The sequence below is a fragment of the Salmo trutta genome, chromosome 15 (genome assembly GCF_901001165.1).
Source record: "Salmo trutta chromosome 15, fSalTru1.1, whole genome shotgun sequence".
Taxonomy (NCBI): domain Eukaryota; kingdom Metazoa; phylum Chordata; class Actinopteri; order Salmoniformes; family Salmonidae; genus Salmo; species Salmo trutta.
In genome coordinates, this window is record NC_042971.1 from 16,018,959 (window position 1) to 16,033,845 (window position 14,887).

Consider the following 14,887-nt stretch of genomic DNA (forward strand, 5'->3'; position numbering starts at 1 on the left):
TTATTAAGGCTATACTAGCTAAGGCGTCTCAAGAGGGACAAACAGCACGATTGCCTATTTTTTCAAGCGGTCTTTTAAGGGAGTATGCGAGGCAAAGACGTTCACTTCGCCTTGCTGAGTTCTGTTTGGAGCAAACCGAACCTAGTATGCAGACACCTGAACTCAAATTGAAGGACGACCAGGCTACTGCAGGCTGACATTAGCATCTAAAATAAGTTAACTTCTTCTGTGTGCGATTTTAAAATAATTGTTTATAGGACGTACATCTCTTGTTTTAGAAGCAACTATTGGTACCATGATTGTCTTCCATTTTTATTTTATTTACACGAAGATTGACAATTTCCATTCACTGTAATAGGGGATCCTGTTTTTTGCTAACAATGCAGTACCTCGGTCGGCCTTTAACTTCAGTGGCTTCGATGAGAGTGGGCAGTTGTTCTCCCCTGGTCAATACGCAGCCAAAGTGTACAGAGATAGGACACGGGTCAATGACAATAATGTGAATTTAATGTCAACGAGCACAATTTATCCAAGTTACTGGTGGTAACTAAAATCCAAATAACTCGTTATTTCCCAATGTGTTACTCAAACATATTTTACTTATTAAGTCTAAGACAAAAATAACTGCAATACACTTGTCTCAAACAAGCATTTCGCTACACTCGCATTAACATATACCATGTGTATATGACAAATATGATTTGATTTGAAATATATTAGCGTAATTACACAGAACCACTGCGGACTCATAACATTGAAAAATGAGAGGCCTACGTCTGTATTAAAACGTGTCCCAGTGCAACCATGCCTAGATCCGCCCACTGGGGCGTGGTTTATGGAGCGCTCTTTCCAAAAACGCTCGTATTATCACACCGTGGCGAGATTACCGTTCTCCTGGCAGCAGTATACTATCAGTGGTGGGAAAAGTACCCAATTGTCATACTTGAATAATAGTAAAGAAACCTTAATAGAAAATTACTCAATTAAAAGTCACCCACGGAAATACTACTTGAGTAAAAGTCTAAAAGTATTTGGTTTTACAGTTTTTCCCAATTGTTTACACACTAAAATTGGAACTTGAAATGCAATCATCGAAACCTGAAACTCATGTACCAAATCCTTAAAATCCCTAAACCAAGTCTGCAAAATTGCAAGCTCAATTCCTGCTTTACACTCAGCTTTCAATTCTATATCACACTTTTTGCAAAACACTACACACAGTTCTCTACATTAGGCACAACATTCAAAATTAAAATCTCTTTAGTCCCTTTGGAAAGCAACACCAATCACAATGCCAAGCTCTATACACCAATTGGCAACACCCACTCCTCACAGGTGTAAACACTAGTGGCTGAATTGTTCACTTAGCAATCAGAGCTTTAGCACTATAAAAGGCCACAGATGAGCGCTCCTATTTTGGAGGAAAATGGAAGCCAATGGTGAAGCAAGAGCTAGATGTGAAGGAGTGGACGGACGGACGGACGGACGGACGGACGGACGGACGGACGGACGGACGGACGGACGGACGGACGGACCATGTGCTCAACCATGGATTGAGTATGAGGGAGGCTGGGCAGAGTTCAGCCCAACCTGAGCCGCTACACAGTTGCCTCTATCATCCGTACGTCCAGAAATGAGAACCGGTACGTTCCCTACCATCTACACTATGCTCTTTATGTATGTATACTGCAGTCTGACATGTTACTCAGTGATTGTTGACCAATGTTACAGTAATGTAACCCGTGTGGCTCAGTTGGTAGAGCGTGGTGTTTGCAACGCCAGGGTTGTGGGTTCAATTCCCCCGGGGGACCAGTACGGGGAGAAAAAATTTATGAAATGTATTCACTACTGTAAGTCGCTCTGGATAAGAGCGTCTGCTAAATGACTAAAGTAAATGTAAAAAAAATTCATATTGAAAGAAAATTGATTATTTTAGCTTACTGTAACCAATCATATATTTGTTGATCTTCTGCAGAACTGAGAGGCGGCCAGGCCATGGTGGAAGACACCGGCTGTTCACACCAGAACAGGATACTGCTATTCTGAACATGGTGGTGGCAAACGATACCGTTAGACTACGAGAAATCCAGAAACACATAATTGCAGACAAACACAATATTCAATAACATTCACCAGGTGGGCTTGTCTACATTGGACTGTGTATTACAGTGCAACCGAATCTGGATGAAACGGGTCTACAGGGTGCCATTTGAGCGAGAGTCAGAGGGTTAAAGAACAGCACTATGAATATGTGCAAGTAAGTCCTATACTGTGAATTTACTATCATATCAGCACTGTATAGACACAGTACTGTAATCCCATGTATTGTGTCACCATATTGACTGCTCTAGGTCTGTGTCACAATGTCTTGTCCGTTTCAGAGAGTCTTGGAGCAGGATGCCACTGCAATTCAGCACGTTTATATTTACATTGATGAGGCTGGCTTCAACCTAGCCAAAAGAAGGGGATGGAACATTATTGGCCACTGTGAATATCCCTGGACAGAGTGGAGGGAATATCACCATGCCAACCTTGGTCCCTACAACACTGCCTTCCTCATCACATTCCCGGACACACTACATGGCATCCTCATTCTAGCCGAGCAGAGGGGTGGACCAGAGCAGCCCAGGTATGTTGTCATCTAGGACACCGTGAGTTTCCACCGGGCTGCTCTGGTCCGCAACTGGTTCATTGACCACACACAATTTATTGTTCTATACCTCCCACCATATTCCCCATTCCTAAATCCAATTGAAGAGGTTTTTTCAGCATGGTGATGGAAGGTGTATGACCGCCATCCCCTCGCACACATGCCTCTTCTCTAGGCAATGGAGGATGGATGTGGGGACTTTCGGCGGCTGGAGCCGTCACTCCAGAAGATTCTTTCCAAGCTGTTTAGCCAGGGAGAAACATCGCTTGTGGTGTAAATGAGGTGCTGTGGCCAGACCAAAATAGGAGGCCGGATGCAGCCTAATGTATTTTTTCTTACATTTTGCGTTTGTTTTCGTCTTTGTGTTTAGAGTTTAGAAAGAATGAGCCACTATCTTTTTTTGTACAGAAAACCCTTTATCTTAATGAATGTTTTTCCATATCCTGTTCCTGTCCTGCTAAGCATTCAAAATTAAAATGCAAATTATTTTCTTTTTAGGAATGTAGTGATGTCAAAGTACAGACCCCCCCCCCCCAAAAAAAACTCAAATAGTACTTTAAGTATTTTTACTTAAGTACTTTACACCACTGGATATTATGCTGGCAACAGGATCGCAGATAATATGAGTCCTTTTACAAAGACATGCTTAACTTGGGAAATATATTTTTTTCTGCACTCTACTTGTTTTTCACAACATTGCAACCACCTTAAAAGGTATAGATAATTTGGCATTTTAATATTGTATTAATACCAGCATTTCTATGTATTTCATTTACAGTGTAATGCGTTCGGGACAATGGAATGGGCAGCGTGAAAGGCCAGCAGCACTCTAATCTAGACAGATGCCTAGAACAGGTATGCCTGTCTGTTAGCACTATCTAACGACAAACCATAATTCCATTGTCTTTGTATCATGTTATTCACCTGTTGATATTGTTATTTGGGTCAAGAGCACAATCAGTACAAAAGCACAATGACGCCAGACCCTCGACGTGAACATTCCAAACCTTAATTCCCCTCACTTCTCACCTTTTTTAGCCAATGATTTGCCAGTGATTTGCTTTGTGGCCTATGGAATGGTTGTAGTAAACAATCTATTATTCAGTGCCCCATGAAGTGACACAACATTTAGATTCCAGTGGTGGTCGGTGATGAGGGAGAACACTTATTTTTTTCATTTATTTTCATGAGCATGGCCTTATTTCTATTACAGCATATTGGATGACTGTCATTCATATTCTATTCACCCAGCTCAATATAACATCGCTAGGTTAATTCTATTACATAATACTCAAACTTTCTCTATATAAAGTGACTAGTGTTCCATTACTAAAGTGACCAAGTCTACGTAAAAAGGGCAGCAGCCTCTAAGGTGCAAGGTTGCATAACCGGGTGGTAGCCGGCTAGTGATGTCTATTTAACAGTCTGATGGCCTTGAGATAGAAGCTGTTTTTTAGTCTCTCGGTCCCAGCTTTGATGCAGCTGGACTGACCTCGCCTTCAGGATGATAGTGGGGTGACGGGCCGTGGCTCGGGTGGTTGATGTCCTGGAGGGTAGGCAGTTTGACCCCGGTGATGCTTGGGCAGACCACACCACCCTCTGCAGAGCCCTGCGGTTGCGGCGGTGCAGTTGCCGTACCAGGCGGTGATACAGCCCGTCAGGATGCTCTCAATTGTGCATCTGTAAAAGTTGGTGAGGGTTTTAGGGGCCAAGCCAAATTTCTTCAGCCTTCTGGGGTTGAAGAAGCGCTGTAGCCCCCTCCTGTAACAGTGAATACAGGAGGGGGCTGAGTGAGCACCCTTGTGGGCCCCCTGTGTTGAGGATCAGCGAAGTGGAGTTTGTTTTAATAGTTACAGTGGGTACAACATCTCCTGTACACTTCCTGATTAACTCAGTCACCGTATCCGTGTATTCGTCGATGTTATTCTCAAAGGCTAACAATCTTGAAGCATGGATTCCGAGTGGTCAGACCAGCGTTGATTAGTCCTTAGCACGGGTAGTTCCTGTTTGAGTTTCTGCCTATAGGAAGGGAGGAGAAAAATGTTGTCGTGATCAGATTTGCCAAAGGGAGGCCCTTGTAGGCATTTCAAAAAGTTGAGTAGCAGTGGTTCAATGTTTTTCCAGTGTGAGTATTACTGTCAATGTGTTGATAGAACTTCCGTAGCATTTTCCTCAAACTTGCTTTGTTAAAATCCCCAGCTACAATAAATGTGTCCTCAGGATATGTGGTTTCTAGTTTGCATAAAGTCCAGTGTAGTTCTTTTGAGGGCAGTCGTGGTATCGGTTTGAGGGGGAATATACACGGCTGTGACTGTAACTGAAGAGAATTCTCTCGAGAGGTAATACGGTCGGCATTTGATTGTGAGGTATTCTAAGTTGGGTGAACAAAAATACTTGAGTTTCTGTATATTTTCACAATCACAACATGAGTAGTTAATCATGAAACATACACCCCAGACTTTCTTCTTCCCAGAGAGTACTTTTTTCCTGTCTGCACAATGTACTGAGAACCCAGCTGGCTGTATGGATGGGGACAGTATATCCCAAGAGATTCATGTATGTTACAATCCCTGATGTCTCTCTGGAAGGAGATCTTCGCCCTGAGCTAGTCTACTTTATTATCCAGAGACTGAACATTAGCGAGTAATATACTCGGAAGCGGTGGATGGAGTGCACGCCTCCCGAGTCGGACTAGAAGTCCACTCCGAATAGCTATTTTCCACCGGCGGTGTTTTGGAGCAGCCTCTGGAATAAGTTCAATTGTCCTGGGGGGTACAAGCAAAAGAATCCAATTCGGGAAAGTCATATTCCTGGTCGTAATGCTGGTGACTTGCCGCCGCTCTGATATCCAGAAGTTCTTTCCGGCTGTATGTAATAACATAAAATGTCTGGGCTAATAATGTAAGAAATAACTAATGTATGAAATAAAAAAATTAAAAAACAATACTACAAAGTTGCTTAGGAGGTAGATCAGAGCTGCCATATCTGTAGGTGCCATCTTTTGTCGTGACTCATAGCAGCCACGTTGTATTCCTTCTTGTGTCTATGCACTCTCCTCCTCTCACATTTTCCCTTTGCTTGTTTACTTCAATGCACAACACATCAGCTGTATGTGACCAGGCTAAAAAACCTTTCCAAGCCAAACCATATCATAACTGCTACACACAGCCTACATCCTTGTCACCATATTAGCTAAAGTAACGTCAAAGTCAACATAGCTAATATAACTTCTGCAATAGTAAACCCACTACAATTATGCAGTAACGTTACAGTGTACAGTCAGTAAGCAGTTACACCGGCGAGCCCCTGTGGAAAATAAACTAGTAAATCCAAAATCTTACCTTGACTAGGAAGAGTTCCAGTGTTGGATAGACATAGCCAGCTAGCTAGCTCTGTTTAAGCAGGGTGTTTGAGTAGGCTAAACTAGCTTGCTGAATTTGCTAGCTAAGTAAGTGAAACTGAAAGTGAAAAATAATAAATCCCTCTCTACCTCTCTCTTGCTTCTCCTTCATTTTGGAAGAAATTAATTTGTTCAAATCGGTTCAACTATGTTTTTTCTCTCTCTTTGAGTTAACTGCTCACCACACTACAGTGCTAGCTAGCTGTAGCTTATACTTTCAGTACTAGATTCATTCTCTGATTGTTTGATTCAGTGTACATTATGTCAGTTCATGCTGCAAGAGCGCTGATAGGTTGGAGGACATCTTCTGGAAGTTGTCATAATTACTGTGTAAGTCTATGGGAGGGGGTGAGAACCATGAGCCTCCGCGGTTTTGTTTGGAAGTCAATGTACCCAGAGGAGGATGGAAGCTTGCTGTCCTCTGGCTACACCATGGGGCTACCCTACAGAGTGCTGTTGAGGCTACTGTAGACCTTCATTGCAAAATTGTGTGTTTTAATCAATTATTAGGTGACGTGATTATATTTAGTATAGTTTTATCTAAAAAGGAGAACTTAAAAAAAAATGAAATTCACTTTGGAGGATGGTCCTCTCCTTCCAACTCTGAGGAGCCTCAACTGATTCTACAGACCCTACTGAGTACTCCAAACCCAACTTTTATATTGGCACAAATAATAGTTTTTTCACTATAAGCCCTATATTGTCAACATACCAGTCTGAACATTGTATTTGTCAACAGTGGTCTTAAAATAATGTTTTAAAAACATATTTCAAAATAAATTCCTTCTTACATTTCATTGTAAGCACAATACAAATCGATTAACATGTAGTATCTTTTGAATGAGTTCCTCTCTTTGCAATGTTTTGAAATGCGGGCTTTTATTTTGAAGGGTATAGGAAAGTGACATCATTGTTAGTGCTGCTAGCAGAATAGTAGTGTCAGCAGTCAATTCTTCCCAAAGAATTGATCAGAGGGAGGCAACTTTCTAACTGGATGCTAAATATGCATATCGTTCTTCACTAGGATTTTCACATATCCATTTTTGTATTATGTACTTTCGGTCAAGTTGATGTGAACCAGTTGCGTTATTGAGGTTAGTTTTGTTCTCATTTTAACAAGGACTTTTCCCTCCATGCTCGGGCAAAGAAACGGGATAGCAACGTGATGGGTGTATAGCGGTATCGGCCTAAAGTGAGATGGGATCATTGCATTGATTTCTTGGGGATTTGTTTCTGGTGTGAAGTTATGACAATGACTGGATCGATGGAAACTTCTTTCAAACAAGCTTTAAAGAAACCTCCATCACAAAGGACAACAGAGGTAAGTAAGCAAGCTAACGTTAGCTATGTGTTCTTGGTTTGAATTTCTCAAGTCAAAAAGTTAGCTAGCTAGCTGGAATAATTCACTTGCTAGCTAGCATTCTAACGCACTAGTTGACGAGGAGCAATGTTTTATCCATTCACCCAGCCAGTCACTCAGTTGGTTTTATTTCCAGGAAAGTGAGAATGAACCACCTTGGGGTGTGTGTGTGTGTGTGTGTGTGTGTGTGTTATATACACATACACACACTGAAGTTACTCTATAGCTACCTATCCAACCTGAGAGAGAGTTTGCTAACTACTGCAATGGAAAGTGAGTTGTCGTTCTTATTTACATGACGCCATGAATATCATTCAGTACGCTTTCACTTTTTAAGTTTTCTGAAAATTTTGAAAGATTAAACGATTATGTAATTGTTGTCCTATTCAATTATGGGGGCCTCCAGTCATATGTTCAATAGTATCTCTCTGTGGCTATCAGTTTGGTTACTGTTAAGGGTTTTGTGGGTCTGTAGTCATCACAAGGGATCTATCATCTGAGGATATTCAGATGTTTCTAAAAGACAACTTTACCCACCCTACACACACCCACAATTATCCTTTATCAACAGTAGCCTTTATATTATGTGCCATTTGATAGACTATTTCCAAATTCTCTGACTTCTGAATGTGCTTGTTTGCTTCTACTTTTAGAATGCTTTCATAATCCATGATTCGTTCCTTCCCCTGTCATCCCACAGAGATGCAGATGTTATTTATCTAAACCTCAGCTTAAATTAAGTTTTAGTCACTGCTCTTCTCTGACAATCCAAACCTCAGCCCAGTTTAGTTGGCATTGCTTTTGCCATAAGGCAATTCCACAGTAACAGAGTGAAAATGTTAATAAAACACATTTACTTGAAGAACATTTTCAGATGCACAGTTTTATAACAGAATGACTGTTTGTGCGTCATTCTGTTACCAAACTTTTCATTTGCACTGTTCTACAAGTAAATGTTTTTGTAAAATGTAGGCCTTGTGCATGGTTTGTTTAACTCTGCATTCATTGGTTTTTGTTTCACATACTTTTTTAAAGTGTAAAAATCTGAGTCTCAGCATCACTCTGTTACTGTGGAATTGCCATACTATTTCCCCAAATAGCCTACTCTGTTCAGCTGCAGAACATTTTGAATTGCAAGCACTTTTCAAGGCACAATTGGCTAAATCCTACCTACAACCTAGTTCAAAACCCAATTTCTTTCACTGATCCACTGTTTTCGCTCAATGAACAGAAAGCCCTCTTTGCACCTTTTGAGAGGGGGTGAGTGCATAATACAAAGTGACAACACACTCTAAGCAACATGATTTGGTCCTCGAACATAAACAAATAGCTGTGTAAAATTACTATTGAGGAAGATAAGTTTGTCAGGTGAGTGAAATGACTGAAAATGTGGTATTGGTGCTTATCTTGTAGGCAGACATAGGCATTGCATGTGTTGCTCTCAGATGTAGGGCTTTATGAGTGACTTTTATGCTGCAGGTATGGGCTGCGTCCAGAATGGTGCCCTTTTCCCTACATATTACATAATAAACTCCTGATCAAAAGTATTGCGCTAGGGAACAGGGTGCCATTTGCGATGCACAATGATGTCCGTGTCCTGAGTTTCCTGTTAATCATCCCGCTCTATCCACTAAGAGGCTGTGCCAGTAGAGGTGCCCACTGTTGAATGACTTACTGTAGGGTTGTTACGATATCAGTACCGCTCTACTCGGAAGTATTGTGGCAAGGAAACAAAACAGGAAGCGGATATAATTTATTTGTAACATTTGTATTGGTACAAGACATATCACGTATTTCCAGCCGGTACTGGCTGTGTTGTGTGAACGCTGCCTGCGTGTGAAGGCTGCCTGCGTGTGAAGCAGGACTCAGGGCGTGAAGAGGCATATTCCCTCAGAGCCAGTACTGATAGTGAAAGCAGACGCTGCAGGGCCACTCTGAAGTAGGCAGGCTACATTAGTCACAAAGGTCAACGTGTCACTGTGGTGAAGCAATGGGAATTCCTGTTGAATTCCTGAAAACAACACACCCTGAAAGTAAATTGTAGACGCTTTGCCAGATTGTTTATTTATACTGAACAAAAATATAAACGCAACATGCAACAATTTTAACAAATTCACTGAGTTCACAGTTCATATAGGAAATCAGTCAATTTAAAATAAATTCATTAGGCCTTAATCTATGGATTTCACATCACTGGGCAGGGGCGCAGCTATGAGTGGCCCTGGGAGGACATATACCCACCCACTTGGGAGCCAGGCCCACCCACTGGGAGCCAGCTCCAGCCAATCAGAATGAGTTTTTCCCAACAAAAAGGCTTTTATTACAGACAGGAATACTCCTCAGTTTCATCAGCTGCCTGAGTGGCTGGTCTCAGACGATCCCGAAGGTGAATAAGCCGGAGGCGGAGGTCCTGGGCAGGCGTGGTTACTCGTGGTGTGTGGTTGTGAGGCCGGTTGTACGTACTGCCAAATTATTTAAAACGACGTTGGAGCCGGCTTATGGTAGAGAAATTAATATTTTATTCTCTGGCAACCGCTCTGGTGGACATTCCTGCAGTTAGCAAGCCAATTGCACGCTCCTTCAAAACATGAGACATTGTGTTGTGTGACACAACTGTACATTTTAGAGTGGCCTTTTATTGTCCTCAGCTCAAGGTGCACCTGTGTAATGATCATGCTGTTTAATCAGTTTCTTGATATGCCACACCTGTCAGGTGGATGGATTATCTTGGCAAAGGAGAAATGCTCACTAACAGGGATGTAATCTAATTTGTTCACCACATTTGAGAGAAATAAGCTTTTTGTGGGGTATTTTATTTATATAACACGGGACCAACATTTTAAATGTTGGGTTTTATATTTTTGTTCAGTATACACGCAGAGCATGTGTCCAAACAATTTTCACAGCATTAAAGTTTTTTTAGACTGTCATTTTGATGTTTGTCTCTATTGTTCTTATCCCTCTATAGGGGCTACCAGAGAAGTAGACTACAAGCTCTTGCTTTTAAAACTGTCACCATGGTAGTCTTATTAAAGTGTATTTATTACTTTGCAAAACTGGTCTGGAATCCCTGTCTGTCAGTTTGACTCCCCTCTGTGTGAGTTATAGAGGCGTTACAAGGCCCACTTTCCTTTTCTATCACACAGACAGCGTCAATGCGTTTTGGTACACCAGAAGTACACTGATTTCCAATGGAATGCTGCGTTTGTCTTGCAGCGTTGCAGTGCATTCTGTGTTCTTTGTGGTCCGTAGGTTAGATATATCCACCGTATGTGTCAAATTGTATGTGCGGACATGACAGAAATAGTAGCAGAAGGGGAATGTTGAACTTCTGTTGCACACACATCCAGTAAAAATTGTGGATTGCGTAATGAAAAAAGTTTGACTGCAGAATTTTGTTACGCGGCATTGATGCAATGACGCTGTCGGGCTGATCGAGGCGCGACTCCTCTCCTATTCTTTCAAGGCAGCTCAAATATGTAGGTCACAAACATCCTGCGAACAACCCATTGCGGCTTAATTTAGCACAATAACATTCCGCTCAATAGCCTTGCACAGGTACACTAGAGAAGGACCTGGAAAATGTGAAGTTTATTTAAGTATTTTTGGACATTAAAGTCTACATTGGGCTTTGTCCATTCGTTCTCTTTTGCATTGTGTTCCCATTAAGAAGTTAGGCTATATAAATAAAGCTAGTGATAGGGCTCCCGAGTGGTGCAGCGGTCTAAGGCACTGCATCTCAGTGCAAGAGGTGTCACTACAGACCCTGGTTTGATTCCAGGCTGTATCACAACTGGCCGTTATTGGGAGTCCCATAGGGCGGCGCACAATTGGCCCAGCGTCGTCCGGGGTTAGGGTTTGGCCGGGGTAGGCCGCCATTTGTAAATAAGAATTTGTTCTTAACTGACTTGCCTAGTTAAATAAAGTTTAAATAAATAAAAAAATAATATATATTTGAGATCTGGACAATTTGGAGTAGAACACTGCTCATGCAGCAAGTCTAAACAACCACAGTTTCCTGAGCTGATGAGCCATGCTGCCTTTATTTTCCCTTCCATTAATATATTGGCACTTTTATTTGAGGTGAACTTGTTTAGGGTTGAATTCTGTCATTGGTCTTAAGGCAGTACCATTTTGTCAATCTTGAGACCCCCCCTTTTAATGGTACTATGGAAAAGCTGAGTCACTCAGTACAACACAACACCTTATTGCAGTGAGTCCCACATTTCCTCTCGGTCTGGTCCTCCTCTAAACAATGCTCTGGAAGTGGAACATCTGTTCCTTGGTTTAATTGCAAGGCTATGCACCCAACCCTCTCACACGTTCTTTTGTCATCTCTAAAAGCCCATTTTCGGACACAAATACGGGCAAGACACCAAAATATTTTTTCTGGCATTGCTTCAAAACACTCGTTTTAAAATACCTTTACAAGTGGTAATTTTGACAACTTGACGCACACACCCACAGAATGTGTGCCGATTCTAAACATTGACTCTACTGGCAGTCCACCTCAGAGCACTAACATGAAAGAATGAAGCCGTACCGGAACTGACTCTTTCAAGCCCTAACTTAGCTGACGCGTGCGACAAGAATGTAACGTGCACACCTCTTGCATGCCGGAAATATGAGCTGGTTCCGTGAAGTGCCCACCCTTCAGGCTGTTCACTCATTGTGATGGAAGTTTTCAGTCCTGGAGCTGCTGGTGACTAAGGCAGTGCTATCAGTATCTACTGGTTTTCCTGTCTATGGGTTAGAGGTCGACCGATTAATTGGAATGGCCGATTAATTAGGGCCGATTTCAAGTTTTCATAACAATCGGAAATCTGTTTTTTTGGACACCGATTTTGCGCTTTAAATTTTTTTAAATTATTATTATTTTTTTATTATTTTCATTAGACCTTTATTTAACTAGGCAAGTCAGTTAAGAACACATTCTTATTTTCAATGACGGCCTAGGAACGGTGGGTTAACTGCCTTGTTCAGGGGCAGAACGACAGATTTTTACCTTGTCAGCTCGGGGATTCAATCTTGCAACCTTACGGTTAACTAGTCCAACGCTCTAACCGGCTGCTTTACATTGCACTCCACGAGGAGCCTGCCTGTTACGCGAATGCAGTAAGAAGCCAAGGTAAGTTGCTAGCTAGCATTAAACTTATCTTATAAAAAACAATCAATCAATCATAATCACTAGTTAACTACACATGGTTGATGATATTACTAGTTTATCTAGCCTGTCCTGCGTTGCATATAATCGCTTAGGTATACGTTGCTCCAACCATAAACATCAATGCCTTTCTTAAAATCAATACACAAGTATATATATTTAAACCTGCATATTTAGTTAATATTGCCTGCTAACATGAATTTCTTTTAACTTGGGAAAATGTGTCACTTCTCTTGCAAACAGAGTCAGGGTATTTGCAGCAGTTTGGGCCGCCTGGCTCGTTGCGAATTGTGAAGACTTTCTTCCTAACAAAGACAGCCGACTTCGCCAAACGGGGGATGATTTAACAAAAGCGCATTTGCGAAAAAAGCACAATCGTTGCACGACTGTACCTAACCATAAACATCAATGCTTTTCTTAAAATAAATACACAGAAGTATATATTTTTAAACCTGCATATTTAGCTAAAAGAAATCCAGGTTAGCAGGCAATATTAACCAGGTGAAATTGTCATTTTGCGTTCATTGCATGCAGAGTCAGGGTATATGCAACAGTTTGGGCCCCTGGCTCATTGCGAACTAATTTGCCAGAATCTTACGTAATTATGACATAACATTGAAGGTTGTGCAATTTAACAGGAATATTTAGACTTAGGGATGCCACAACGTTTTGTTTTCGTGATGATAGTTTCCGGATTCGACCATATTAATGACCAAAGGCTCGTATTTCTGTGTGTTTTTATGTTATAATTAAGTCTATGATTTGATAGAGCAGTCTGACTGAGCGGTGGTAGGCAGCAGCAGGCTCGTAAGCATTCATTCAAACAACACTTTTGTGCGTTTGCCAGCAGCTTTTCGCTGTGCTTCAAGCATTGCAAAGTTTATGACTTCAAGCTTATCAACTCCGAAGATTAGGCTGGTGTAACCGATGTGAAATGGCTAGCTAGTTAGCGGGGTGCACGCTAATAGCGTTTCAAATGTCACTCGCTCTGAGACTTGGAGTAGTTGTTCCCCTTGCTCTGCATTAGAGGTCGACCGATTATGATTTTATTGGAGGACCAAAAAAAGCCGATACCGAATTTTTAAATTGTAAAAATTATTTTTTAAATTGTTTTTATTTTTTCAAATGTATTTATTTGTAATAATGACAATTACAACAATACTGAATGAACACTTATTTTAACTTTATATAATACATCAATAAAATCAATTTAGCCTCAAATAAATAATGAAACGTTCAATTTGGTTTAAATAATGCAAAAGAAAGTGTTGGAGAAGAAAGTAAAAGTGCAATATGTGCCATGTAAGAAAGCTAACGTTTTAGTGCCTTGCTCAGAACATGGGAACATATGAAAGCTGGTGGTTCCTTTTAACATGAGTCTTCAATATTCCGAGGTAAGAAGTTTTAGGTTGTAGTTATTATAGGAATTATTGTACTATTTCTCTCTATACGATTTCTATTTCATATACCTTTGACTATTGGATGTTCTTATAGGCACTTTAGTATTGCCAGTGTAACAGTATAGCTTCCGTCCCTCTCCTCGTTCCTACCTGGGCTCGAACCAGGAACACATCGACAACAGCCACCCTCGAAGCAGGCATTTTGTTACGTTACAGCCTTATTCTAAAATGGATGAAATCATTTTTTCACCTCATCCATCTACACACAATAGCCTTAAACTGAAAAATTACATTTACATAAGTATTCAGACCCTTTACTCAGTACTTTGTTGAAGCACGTTTGGCAGCGATTACAGCATCGAGTCTTCTTTGATATGACGCTACAAGCTTGGCACACCTGTATTTGGGGAGTTTCTCTCATTCTTCTCTGCAGATCCTCTCAAGCTCTGTCAGGTTGGATGGGGAGCTTCTCTGCACAGCTTTTTTCAGGTCTCTCCAGAGATGTCCGGGCTCTGGCTGGGCCAATCAAGGACATTCAGAGACGTGCACTCCTGTGTTGTCTTGGCATGGTCTCAAGGTTTTGCTCATCTGAGGTAGAGTTTTTATCTATATTTTTCGTAGCTGTCTATTTACCACCACAAACCAAATCAGGCTCTTAGACTGCACTCAACGAGCTATATAAGGCCATAAGAAAATGAGAATTCTCACCCAGAAGCAGCACTCCAAGTAGCTGGGGACTTGAATGCAGAAAAACTGAAATCTGTTTTACCTCATTTCTATCAGCATATCGCGTGCGCATAGAGATGCGTACAAAGCTCTCCCTCGCCCTTCATTTGGAAAATCTGACCATAATTGTACCCTCCTGATTCCTGCTTACAAGCAAAAACTCAAGCAGGAAGTGCCCAGTGATGCT

At 41.3% G+C, this 14,887-nt stretch overlaps 1 protein-coding gene across 5 annotated transcripts in view; it reads left to right on the plus strand.

Moving 5' to 3' along the window:
- Window positions 1-6,953: 6,953 nt before the first annotated feature.
- Window positions 6,954-14,887, plus strand: part of LOC115148552 (rap guanine nucleotide exchange factor 6) — a 131,708-nt gene continuing 123,774 nt past the window's right edge. For all 5 annotated transcript variants that reach the window (XM_029690531.1, XM_029690533.1, XM_029690529.1 and 2 more), the window contains exon 1: window positions 6,954-7,371. In XM_029690531.1, the coding sequence (XP_029546391.1) occupies window positions 7,297-7,371 (75 nt within the window). In that variant the 5' untranslated portion in view covers window positions 6,954-7,296. The remainder of the gene's footprint in view (window positions 7,372-14,887) is intronic.